This window comes from Trachypithecus francoisi, unplaced genomic scaffold (genome assembly GCF_009764315.1).
Source record: "Trachypithecus francoisi isolate TF-2019V2 unplaced genomic scaffold, Tfra_2.0 Lachesis_group12, whole genome shotgun sequence".
Classification (NCBI taxonomy): Eukaryota; Metazoa; Chordata; class Mammalia; order Primates; family Cercopithecidae; genus Trachypithecus; species Trachypithecus francoisi.
In genome coordinates this window covers 69,366,038-69,378,627 of record NW_022681457.1, presented here as the reverse complement: position 1 = coordinate 69,378,627, position 12,590 = coordinate 69,366,038, and the positions used below count along the sequence as shown (strand labels likewise).

Sequence of the window (12,590 nt, the reverse complement as noted above, 5' to 3'; positions counted from 1 at the left end):
GAGGGTGGGGAGGGGGATTTGAAAATCAGTAGCAGGACCTTAGAACCCTGCCCTGCAGTCATCCCACATCTGGACATTTTAAGGATATTCAGAGACAGGATTCGGGGGAAAAATAACGCCAACATGGTTTATAATAGCATAAAACAAAAGCAAACGAAGAAAAAATTCTGTCCTAGTTAGAAAGGAAATTAAATATCCAACAATGAGGGATTTATGTTGACCAAATAACTAAATTTAATGAGCACCTGTTGTGGACCAGATATGTTTCTTAGCAATTTTCTCATCTTAATGCATTTAATGCTCACAAACTCTGTGCAGCAGGCATTATTATTATGAGCATGTTCAGACTGGGAAACAGGTTGAGATAGGCTAGTGATTTCCCGAGGGCTCAGAGCTAGTAAGAGTTGGAGCTAAGGGCACAGGCATGCAGGCTCTGGAGTCCCCGTTCTTAATCCCTCAGCTGTCCTGACTCTGGTAAATGCATTTCTACTTAGTTCATATGAATAACAGCAGCCTAGCGCAATTGCTTCCTTTTTTCTCGTCATGTTATTATGAAAATGTCAAAATGTCCAAAGTTGAAATTCTTATACAGTGAATGTTAACATGCCAATCACCTAGATTTTTCTTTCTTTCTTCTTTAATTTTTTCTTTTTTTCTTTCTTTCTTTTTTTTCTTTTTTTTGAGACAGAGTCTTGCTCTGTCACCCAGGATGGAGTGCAGTGTTAGGTTCAGGTTCAAGCGATTCTCCTGCCTCAGCCTCCCAAGTAGCTGGGATGACAGGCATGTGCCACCATGCCCAGCTAATTTTTTGTATTTTTGTAGAGAGGGGTTTCACCATGTTGACCAGGCTGATCTGGAACTCCTGGCCTCAACTGATCCACCTGCCTCAGCCTCCCAAACTGCTGGGATTACAGGTGCCAATCATCTAGGTTCTAAACACCATACTCTTCTTGATTGATCACACACTGATCCATCGGTTCCTCCCTCTGTCCATTCCACAATCTCTCTTATTTTTTATGCACTTCAAAGTTCCACACATCAGTACGTATCACCCAAAGGACTTCACCATGTCATTAACTAGAATACAATATTTTCACACTTCTTATGGCTGATTTTGCAGATGAAATTTATATATAATAAAAATCACAGATCTTAACTATATAGTTCACCTTTGGCAAATGTGTAACCAAATTGCCCATTAAGATATAGAATATTTTGGCCGGGCGCGGTGGCTCATGCCTATAATACCAGCACTTTGGGAGGCCTAGGCAGGTGGATCACTTGAGGTCAGGAGTTAGATACCAATCTGGCTAACATGGCAAAACCCCATCTCTAGTAAGAGTACAAAAATTAGCTGGGAGTGGTGGCACATGCCTGTAGTTCCAGCTACTTGGGAGGCTGAGGCAGGAGAATCGCTTGAACCTAGGAGGCGGAGATTGTAATGAGCCAAGATTGCGCCACTGCACTCCAGCCTGGGTGACAGAGTGAGACTCTGTCTCAAAAAAAAAAAAAAAAAATATATATATATATATATAATATATATTTTTGCATATATATACATATATACACACAAGTATACATATATATGTGTATATATATGTTGTGTTCTCTACTTTGCTTTTTGTACTTAGCAATACATTCTGGAACAGTTTCTCTATCAATGCAGAGGGAGCCTTTTTTGTGGGTTGATTTCTTTTTTATTTTTTATTACCTTTTTATTTTTATTTATTTATTTTTATTATACTTTAAATTCTAGGGTACATGTGTGCAACATGCAGGTTTGTTACATATGTATACATGTGCCACGTTGGTGTGCTTTTTTTAACATCTGCACAATTCTTTATACGCATATGAACACCATAGTTCATTCAACCAGTCCCCTGTGGATGGACACATTGTTCACCATTACAAACAATACTGCAATGAATATTTTTTTGAGATATATATATATATATATTTTTTTTTTTTTTTTGAGACAAGGTCTTGCTCTGTTGCCCAGGCTGAAGTGCAGTGGTGTGATTATAGCTCACTTCAACCTCAAACTCCTGAACTCAAGCAATCCTCCAGCCTTGGCCTTCCAAGTAGCTGAGACTACAGTCTCATGCCACTATACTGGGCTAAGTATTTTTATTTTTAGTAGAGATAAGGTGTTGCTATGTTGCTCAGGCTAGTCTCCAACTGTTGGTCTCAAGTGATCCTCCCACCTTGGCCTCCCAAAGTTCTGGGATTAGAGGTGTGAGCCCCTGTATCTGACCTGCAGTAAATATTTTTGTACCTCCCTCATTTTGTGAGTGTGCACGTAGATCTCTGAGATTAATAATCAGTTGGTGAAAGTAGGTGTTCTGGCCGGGCGTGGTGGCTCAAGCCTGTAATCCCAGCACTTTGGGAGGCTGAGATGGGCGGATCACAAGGTCAGGAGATTGAGACCATCCTGGCTAACACAGTGAAACCCCGTCTCTACTGAAAAAAAAAAACACAAAAAACTAGCCAGGCAAGGTGGTGGACGCCTGTAGTCCCAGCTACTCCAGAGGCTGAGGCAGGAGAATGGCGTGAACCTGGGAGGCGGAGCTTGCAGTGAGCTGAGATCCGGCCACTGCACTCTAGCCTGGGCAACAGAGCGAGACTCTGTCTCAAAACAAAAACAAAAACAAAAAAAAAGAAAGTAGGTTGTTCTTCAGTCCTGGAAGGGTTGAACGCAAGTTCAGGCGGACTTCAGATCCCTTAAAATTATATACAGAATTTTGTACCTCTCTCTGAAAAACTACTTTTTATTTTATTTTATTTTATTTTTGAGACGGAGTCTCGCTCTGTTGCCCAGTCTGGAGTACAGTGGCATGATCTCGACTCACTGCAACCTCTGCCTCCTGGGTTCAAGTGATTCTCCTGCCTCAGCCTCCCAAGTAGCTGGGACTACAGGCACATGCCACCACGCCCGGCTAATTTTTTTGTATTTTTTTTTTTTGAGACAGAGTCTTGCCCTGTCGCCCAGGCTGGAGTACAGTGGCGCCATCTCGGTTCACTGCAAGCTCCGCCTCCCGGGTTTACGCCATTCTCCTGCCTCAGCCTCCCGAGTAACTGGGACTACAGGCGCCCGCCACATCGCCCGGCTAGTTTTTTTTGTATTGTTTTTAGTAGAGACGGAGTTTCACCGTGTTAGCCAGGATGGTCTCAATCTCCTGACCTCGTGATCCGCCCGTCTCGGCCTCCCAAAGTGCTGGGATTACAGGCTTGAGCCACCGCGCCCGGCCAATTTTTTTGTATTTTTAGTAGAGCTGGGGTTTCATTGTGTTAGCCAGGATGGTCTTGATCTCCTGACCTTGTGATCCGCCCGTCTCAGCCTCCCAAAGTGTTGGGATTACAGGCTTGAGCCACCGCACCTGGCCTTACTTTTTTCTTTGTCAGATCCTCACAGATGTCAGTGACTTGACAAAGCTGTAAGGTGTAGAGCTACTGTCAGAATCATAGTAGGATACTCACAAGACATTGTTAGGAGAGGGGTTAATGAAATAGTGACTTCAGCATGGTCCTTTTTTTTTAAGTGTAAATATATCTAAAGGTTGGAAAAAACTCAACTGGATCTATACATTTGTATGTGTGTGCCTACAGGGTGATTTTCCTTTTCTCATTTTTGCTCATGTGCATTTTCTGTTTTCTGTAATGAACGAATATTATTTGTGTCATTTAAAAATGGGAGACCCGGCCGGGCGCGGTGGCTCAAGCCTGTAATCCCAGCACTTTGGGAGGCCGAGACGGGCGGATCACGAGGTCAGGAGTTCAAGACCATCCTGGCTAACACGGTGAAACCCCGTCTCTACTAAAAAATACAAAAAGCTAGCCGGGCGAGGTGGCTGGTGCCTGTAGTCCCAGCTACTCGGGAGGCTGAGGCAGGAGAATGGCGTGAACCCGGGAGGCAGAGCTTGCAGTGAGCTGAGATCCGGCCACTGCACTCCAGCCTGGGCGACAGAGCGAGACTCCGTCTCAAAAAAAAAAAAAAAAAAAGGGAGACCCTATCTCTACCAAAAAAAATAAAATAAGATAACTGGATGTGGTGGCGCCTGCCTGTGGTCCCAGCTACTTGGGAGGCTGAGGCAGGAAGATGGCTTGAGCCCAGGAGGTCGAGGCTGCAGTGAGCTATGATGCTGCTACTACACTCCAGGCTGGGTGACAGAGCAAAACTGTCTCAAAAAAATACATAAATAAAAAAATAGAAAAATTAAAATGGAGATCACTGGACTTAGGGGAGAGACAGATTTGAGCAGCCATTCTGGACTGAGAGCTCTGAGCATGGGTCCATGGCTGTCTCCATCACTGCAGTGTCTAAAGCACCAGCTGGCACAGAGCAGGCCATGCAGTGGGACTCACAGGCGCTTTGCTGGGAACCAGAATGAGTGAATGCTCTGTCTTCCCTCTGGGCCACTGCTCATGCTGTCCTCTCTCCTGTGGCTCCTTTTTTCATATTCCATCCTCTTGGCTAAGACTTTCTACACTTCAAGTCTCAGCTCTGGCACAGCTCAGAGAATGTGTAAGGAAAGAGTAAGAAAGCGATGACCAGGCTGGGTGCGGTGGCTCACACCTATAATCCCAGCACTTTGGGAGGCTGAGGTGGGAGGATTGCTTGAGCCAGGAGCTCCAGACCAGCCTGGACAACATAGTGAGACCCCATTTCTAATTTAAATTTTTAAAAATTAATTAAAAAAATAAAAGGCTAGGCACAGTGGCTCATGCCTGTAATCACAGCACTTTGGAAGGCTGAGGGGAGGGGGATGGGGGGGCAGATCACTTGAGGTCAGGAGTTCAAGACCAGTCTGGCTAACAGGGTGAAACCCCATCTCTACTAAAAACACAAAAATTAGCTGGGCGTGGTGGTAGGCATCTGTAATCCCAGGTGGGGGAATCACTTGAACTTGGGACGCAGAGGTTGCAGTGAGCCAAGATCGTGCCACTGCAGCCCAGCCTTGGTGACAGAGCAAGATTCCATCTAAAAAAAAAAAGATGCCCCAGGGCACAGAGAGACATAGTTCTTATCTCTTGGTTCTTAGTCAGACTTTAGGCTTCTATAATACCAGAACCTGGGAGGCTTACAAACAACACAACCTTGTCTCTCACAGTTCTGGAGGCTAGAAGTCCAAGATGAGGTCACCAGCGCTGCCAGGTGAGGGTGAGGGTGCTCCTCCAGGTTGCAAATGGCCTACTTCTCCCTGTATCCTCACACAGTGGAAAGAGGACCCGAGAGCTCTCTGAGGCCTCTGTCATAAGGGCACTAATCCCATTTGTGGGGGTGCCACCCTCATGACCTACTCACCTCCCAAAGGCCTCCCCCCACTCTTAATACCATCATGTTGGGTATTAAGATTTCAACATGTGGGCTTTGCAGCAGACACAGATATTGAGTCCATAACATCAAGCCAGATGGACTGGCCAGGATCTCTGTCCGCTCAGGACATTTGAATGGGAATATCATACTCCCTCCCGGTTTTCCTGGCTCTTTCTCTCTTACTGGTCCTTTAAGGCTCATCACAATTATTCTTTCCTCTGGGAAGCCTTCCCTGACCAGCAAGGTTAAATCTGACCATTTATCTAGGTTTTCACAGCCTCCTATCTTCCCACTATCCCAGCTCTGAACCCTCAGCCTGTACCTCCCCATCCCATCCCTGACTTGTCCGCCTGGGCCTTTCTGATCCTGGCCTTGACTTTTCTGCCTGTGCTTCTCCCACCTCTGCCCTGACCCCTCTGAGCTCCCATTGTCTGGTGATGGGTCTCTTTCTCCCAGTGGACTGGGAGCCCCACGAGTGTAGGGCATGGGGCTATCTCTGTTACCTTCGTATTCCCAGTATCTCCCAGCCCAAGGCCAGGCACAGAGTGAGTTCCCAGTGAATGTTTATTAAATGCAGCAGTGACTTCATTCACTTAGTAAGTGCCTGTGATTCCACCAGGCCCTGTTCTATGCATTGGGGATAAAGCAGTGATCAAAGCAGACCCAAACCCCTGTCTTTGTGGAGCTGCCATTCTGATGGAGTGAGACAGATGATAAACATGGTCATTTGTGAGTTATATTTTAGAAGGCCAGATGCTATAGAAAAAAAAGGAAAGCAGGGAAGGAGGTTATGGAGTAGGGAGAGGCTGCCATTTTTTTTTTTTTTTTTTTTTTTTTTTAGACAGAGTCTCACTCTGTTTGGCATGATCTTGGCTCATTGCAGCCTCCACCTCCTGGGTTAAAGCAATTCTCCTGCCTCAGCCTCCTGAGTAACTGGGATTACAGACGTGCCCCACCACACCCAGCTAATTTTTGTATTTTTAGTAGAGACGGGGTTTCGCCATATTGACCAGGCTGGTCTTGAACTCCTGACATCAAGTGATCCACCCACCTCAGCCTTCCAAAGTGCTTGGATTACAGGCGTGAGTCACTGCACCTGGCCCAAGACTGCCATTTAAAATGGGTTGTAGGCTGGGTCCCGTGGGTCATGCCTGTAATTCCAGCACTTTGGGAGGCTGAGGCAGGAGGATTGTTTGAGGCCAGGAGTTGAGACCAGCCTGGGCAACATAGCAACACTTCATCTCTATAAATAAATAAATAAATAAAATAAAATAATAAAATAGGGTGGTCAGGGAAAGCTTGAGTCAGTGACATTCGAGCAAATACTTTAAAAATATATTCTCCAATTTAAAACTTTTAATTAAAAAGCACACTTTAATGTCGAAAATGCAAACTTGGGGAGGGCAGAAAGATCACACACAAGATTGTCACTTCACACTTGGAGGGTCACACAGCAGCTGGGCAGAGGTGCTCCTCACTTCCCAGATGGCGCAGTGGCCAGGCAGAGGCGCTCCTCACTTCCCATATGGTGGGGCAGCTGGGCAGAGGGGCACCTCACTTCCCAGATGGTGGGGCAACCAGGAAAAGGCGCTCCTCACTTCCCAGACGGTGGGGCGGCCGGACAGAGGCGCTCCTCACTTCCCAGACAGTGCAGTGACCGGGCAGAGGGGCACCTCACTGAGCAAATATTTTATAGGAGGTACAGGAGTGAGTCACATGCACGTCTGCAGAAAGAACATTTCAGGCCACAGGTACTGCAAGAGGCAAGGTCTCTGATGGTGGCAGTAGCAGAAAGAATGAGTCCCAGTGCAGCCAGAGCAGGGGAGCAGGTGGGAGGCCCAGAGATGAGGACTGGAGGCCAGGTGGCACAGGGGCCTGACCACCCCCTCCTCACCCACTCTGCAGGTTGACAAACAGCGCTCGCGCCTGCCAGTCTCCCTGAGCGAGGGTCGCCTGCGTGTGTACCAGAGCGGACTGCGGGCTGTGGTGGAGCTGGTCTTTGGGCTGGTGGTCACTTATGACTGGGACTGCCAGCTGGCACTCAGCCTGCCCGTGCGCTTCCAAGACCAGGTGTGCGGGCTGTGTGGCAACTATAATGGTGACCCAGCAGACGACTTCCTCGCGCCTGACGGGAATCTGGCTCCTGATGCCGTGGAGTTCGCAAGTAGCTGGAAGCTGGATGATGGGGACTACCTGTGTGAGGATGGCTGCCAGAACAACTGTCCCTCCTGCACCCCAGGCCAGGCCCAACACTATGAGGGCGACAGACTCTGTGGCATGCTGACCAAGCTTGATGGCCCCTTCGCTGTCTGCCATGACACCCTGGACCCCAGGCCTTTCCTGGAGGAGTGTGTATATGACCTGTGTGTGGTCGGTGGGGAGCGGCTCAGTCTGTGCCGTGGCCTCAGCGCCTATGCCCAGGCCTGTCTGGAGCTTGGCATCTCAGTTGGGAACTGGAGACCTCCAGCCAACTGCCGTGAGTGATGCCCTGGGGGGTGCTGGGAGCATACAGTGAGGGGCAGGAGATCCCTAGCATCTGCTCAATATCTGAGAAGTTATTGTGGTTCAGCCTGGTGCTGGGCAATGCCAGGGGCCTAGTAATGGCCAAGATAGCCAGCCACAATGAGCCTAAGGTTGGAGGAGATGTTTCACTAGACATTCACAGTATGGAGGGGTCCAGGCAGGATGGGGAGGCCCACTCGGAGGGGTTGGGGCCAGGATGAGAGAGAGACAGGCAGATGAGTCAGGGCTGGGACTGGGGGGACACAGGCAGAGGGGTCAGGGCCAGGATGGAGGAAGTCAGTGGGGGCTATGGGAAACCAGAGGAGGTTTCCAGCCCAGCCTGGGGAGCAGGGGTGGTCAGGGAGGGTTTTCTAGAGAAAGGGATGTCCGATTTGAAACCCATAAGAAAGTTGCCGAGAGAAAGAGGAGGAAGTGAGTTGCAGGCCCAGAGAACAGCATGCTCAAAGGCTTGGCAGGACAGGAATTCATGTCTGCAGAATCCCAACACAGACATGTGATGTCTCTTCCTTTGCCTATAGTCCTCCCATGACTCCCATTGCCCTCTAGATGAGGCTCAGGCTCTTTAGCCAGGTGTCCATCTGCTTTATCATTCACTCATTCATTCCACAAGCATTCCTTGAACCCCTGCCTGCCCCCCTGTGCATGCTGATGATATCGAAGACACAGTGAGGACCAGCATAGATCTGTTCCTGCCCTTGAGTGAGGCTCCCAGAGACATGTCCCAGAAGCAGAAAGGACAGGTGGGAGGGAGGAAGAGGCATCCAGGCCCAGGCCCAGAGGGAGGGGAGTAAGTACAGGAGGGACATAGAGGCCACTAGGTGTTTGTGTTGGCTAGTGCTGTCTGTGTCCCCACTGCCCAGTAAGCACCCCCCGCCCCCGCCCCCCCGCACCCAACCCCATGCCTGGCGCAAAATGGGAACCAGAAAGTTCATATATTCTCCCATTCATCTCTGCAGTATTTCATGAGCACCTGCTGTGCACCAGGCCCTATCCTTGGTGCTGGGGACTCAGCAGTGATTGAGACAGATCAGGTCCCCACTCCCATAGGACTTATCTCTTAGAGGGAGGGGAGGGACACAGACAGTGAGCAGATAAACTAGGAAGTATCTTCAGAGAGCCAAATAAACAAGTTCATGCAATGACAGTGACTGTGAGCCTCATGAAGAGGGTGGCCAGGGAAGGCCTTTCTGGGCAGGTAACATTGGAGCTGAGACCATGGTCAGGCAATGGAGTCAGCTAAGACCTAACAGTGATGTCCACAGAACGTTTCCCCATAGATCAACTCAGTTAATCCCCACAACAACTGTGTGAGGTCTGGACTACATTATCCCATCTTACTGATGGGGAAACTGAGGCACGGGGAGATTGGAGTCAGTGGTTGAGAAGGAGAGATCTGGGATTTGAACCCAGGCCACCTGGGCCCCAGTGGGCTTTCTGTGGAAGGGGAAGGCAGAGGGCACAAGCAATGCAAAGGCCCTGAGGTGGAAGCGTGAGGACCCGGGAGGAGAAGGCAGCTGGGGCTGGGGCAGAGTGAGCCCGAGGGAAAGGGAGAGGAGGTAAGGGTTGAGAGGTGAGAGGAGCAGATGGCACAAGTCCTCCTGGGGCATGGGAAGGACTCTGGCATTTACCCTGAGTGAGAGGAAACCACGGGAGTACTCTGAGACAGGGAGGGACCTGATCTGACCCAGATCTTCCCAGATCCCTCGGACTGGTGTGAGGAACAGGCTGGGGGAGCAGGAGGGAGCCCAGGCAGGAGGATTTTTTTTTTTTTTTTTTTGAGACAAAGTCTTGCTCTGTGCGCAAGCTGGAGTGCAGTGGTACCGTCTCGGCTCACCGCAACCTCCGCTTTCCTCGTTCAGGTGATTATCCTGCCTCTGCCTCCTGAGTAGCTCGGATTACAGGCCTGCGCCACCACTCCTGGCCAGTCTGGGTAGATTTTGAATATGGAGCTCACAGGACTTGCTGACAGATTGGTTGTCCAGTAAGCGTTAGGGGGTTGGCGGGGTAGAGATTAACTGCATCGCTAGGGTGTGGCACAGGAGCACCCAGAAGGATGGCAGTGCCATTATCTGAGATGGCGAGCTCTGAGAGAAGAGCAGGGTTTGGGGAGGGAATTCCTGGGCGCTGTCCCCAATAGGGCGCCCTTCGACGGTCCCTGCTGCTCGGGCCTGATCCACCCTCTCTGATCTCCCTGCAGCCCTGTCTTGCCCAGCCAACAGCCGCTATGAGCTCTGCGGCCCTCCCTGCCCGGCCTCCTGCAACGAGACTGCGGCGCCGTCCAACTGCTCCGGGCGCCCCTGCGTAGAGGGCTGCGTGTGCCTCCCGGGCTTCGTGGCCAGCGGCGGCGCCTGTGTGCCGACCTCGTCGTGCGGCTGCACCTTCCAGGGTCTCCAGCTAGCTCCGGGCCAGGAGGTGTGGGCGGACGAGTCGTGCCAAAGGCGCTGCACCTGCAACGGCGCCACCCGTCAGGTGACCTGCCGCGACACACAGGGCTGCCCGGCGGGTGAGATCTGCAGCGACCAGAATGGGCTCCTGGGCTGCTACCCCAATCGCTTCGGGACCTGTCAGGGGTCCGGGGACCCACACTATGTGAGCTTCGACGGCCGGCGCTTCGACTTCATGGGCACCTGCACGTACCTGCTGGTCGGCTCATGCGGCCAGAACGCAGCGCTGCCCGCCTTCCGGGTGCTGGTGGAAAATGAGCATCGGGGCAGCCAGACTGTGAGCTACACGCGCGCCGTGCTGGTGGATGCCCGCGGGGTGAAGGTGGCGGTGCGCCGGGAGTACCCCGGGCAAGTGCTGGTGAGCGATGCAGCGCCCAGGGCTGGGTGGCCGAGCAGGAAATACCCACTGAAGACTTGGAGCTCTGGGTGGGTCTGGGCGTGGGGGAGGCCCATTAGAAGATCTTATTTTTTTTCGTTTTCCTTTTTCCTTTTTGTGGAGAACGGAGTCTTACTAAGTTGCCCAGGCTGGTCTCCAACTCCTGGGCTCAAGTGACACTCCCTGCCTCAGCTTCCGGAAATGCTAGGAAGTGAGCAATGATCAGGCCATTGCACTCTGGCCTGGGTGACAGAGTGAGACCGCTGTCTCTATTTTTAAAAGGAAGCTAGTGACCGGGAACGGTGGCTCACGCCTGTAATCCCAGCACTTCGGGAAGCCAAGGAGGGTGGATCATCTGAGGTTTGAGATCAGCCTGACCAACATGGTGAAACCCTCTCTCTACTAAAAATACAAAAAAAAAAAAAAAAATTAGCCAGGCACAGTGGTTCACACCTGTAATCCCAGCTACTAGGGAGACTGAGGGAGAATCACCTGAACCCAGGAGGCAGAGGTTGCAGTGAGCCAAGATTGCACCACTGCACTCCAGCCTGGGCAACAGAGTGAGACCCTGTCAAAAAAAAGAAAAAAGGAAGCTAGTATGGTCGCAGCAGCCTGAGTGAGAGGGACAGTGAGAAGAGGTGAGGTAAGGGAGGTAATGGGGAGATAGACAGATCATGGAGGTTTTGAAGGCCATGGGTGAGGCATTTAAATTTAAGCTGGTGCTTTAGGAATGAAGAGGGGTGAATGGTGAGCCAGGCAGAGGGAACAGCAAGTGCAAAGGCCTTGAGGTGGGACTGACCATAGTATGTCCAAGAGAATAGCAAGGAGCCCAGGGTAGCTGGAGGTGAGTGAGTTGAAGGTTGGGCCACAGAGCCGTGAATAGCCTGACCAGGTGGTCCTCTTGCATCTCCACCCAGGTGGATGACGTCCTTCAGTACCTGCCCTTCCAAGCAGCAGATGGGCAGGTGCAGGTGTTCCGCCAGGGCACGGACGCCGTCGTGCGCACGGACTTTGGTCTGACTGTCACCTATAACTGGGATGCACGAGTGACTGCCAAGGTGCCCAGCAGCTATGCTGAGGCCCTGTGTGGACTCTGTGGGAACTTCAATGGGGACCCAGCTGACGACCTGGCTCTGCGGGGTGGGGGTCAAGCTGCCAATGCACTGGCTTTTGGGAACAGCTGGCAAGAAGAGACGAGGTCCGGCTGTGGAGCAACTGAACCGGGTGATTGTCCCAAGCTGGACTCCCTGGTGGCCCAGCAGCTGCAGAGCAAGAATGAGTGTGGAATCCTTGCCGACCCCAATGGGCCCTTCCGAGAGTGCCACAGCAAGCTGGACCCCCAGGGTGCTGTGCGCGACTGTGTCTATGACCACTGCCTGCTGCCAGGCCAGTCTGGGACACTATGTGATGCATTGGCCACCTATGCTGCTGCATGCCAGGCTGCTGGAGCCACAGTGCACCCCTGGAGGAGTGAAAACCTTTGCCGTGAGTACCGGAAGTGGCAACTGGGGGACTCAGCCATATATATAGTCATTAATGTATAAATATCATTAATTCATTTAATCCTTATAATAGCTGTATGAGGTAGGGATTGTGGTTATACCCATTTAACAGATGAAGAAATTGAGGTTCAGAAAGGTTCAGTTACACAGCTGGGATCATGATAGCTAGAAAGTCACAGATGGTGGGCATGCAATTGTTATTAGTTTTTTTTTTTAGACGGAGTCTCGCTCTATCACCAGGCTGGAGTACAGTGGCTTGATCTCGGCTCACTGCAACCTCTGACTCCCTGGTTTAAGCGATTCTCCTGCCTCAGCCTCCAGAGTAGCTGGGATTACAGGCACGTGCCACCACACCCAGCTAATTTTTGTATTTTTAGTAGAGATGGGGTTTCACCATGTTGGCCAGGATGGTCTCGATCTCCTGACCTCGT

General features: G+C 50.8%; 1 protein-coding gene across 2 annotated transcripts in view; it reads left to right on the top strand.

The window, feature by feature from the left end:
* FCGBP (Fc fragment of IgG binding protein) overlaps positions 1–12,590 on the top strand; it is a 63,800-nt gene that overhangs the window by 17,748 nt on the left and 33,462 nt on the right. For both annotated transcript variants that reach the window (XM_033226214.1, XM_033226215.1), the window contains 3 exons: positions 7,220–7,790; positions 10,035–10,639; positions 11,575–12,142. In XM_033226214.1, the coding sequence (XP_033082105.1) occupies positions 7,220–7,790; positions 10,035–10,639; positions 11,575–12,142 (1,744 nt within the window). The remainder of the gene's footprint in view (positions 1–7,219; positions 7,791–10,034; positions 10,640–11,574; positions 12,143–12,590) is intronic.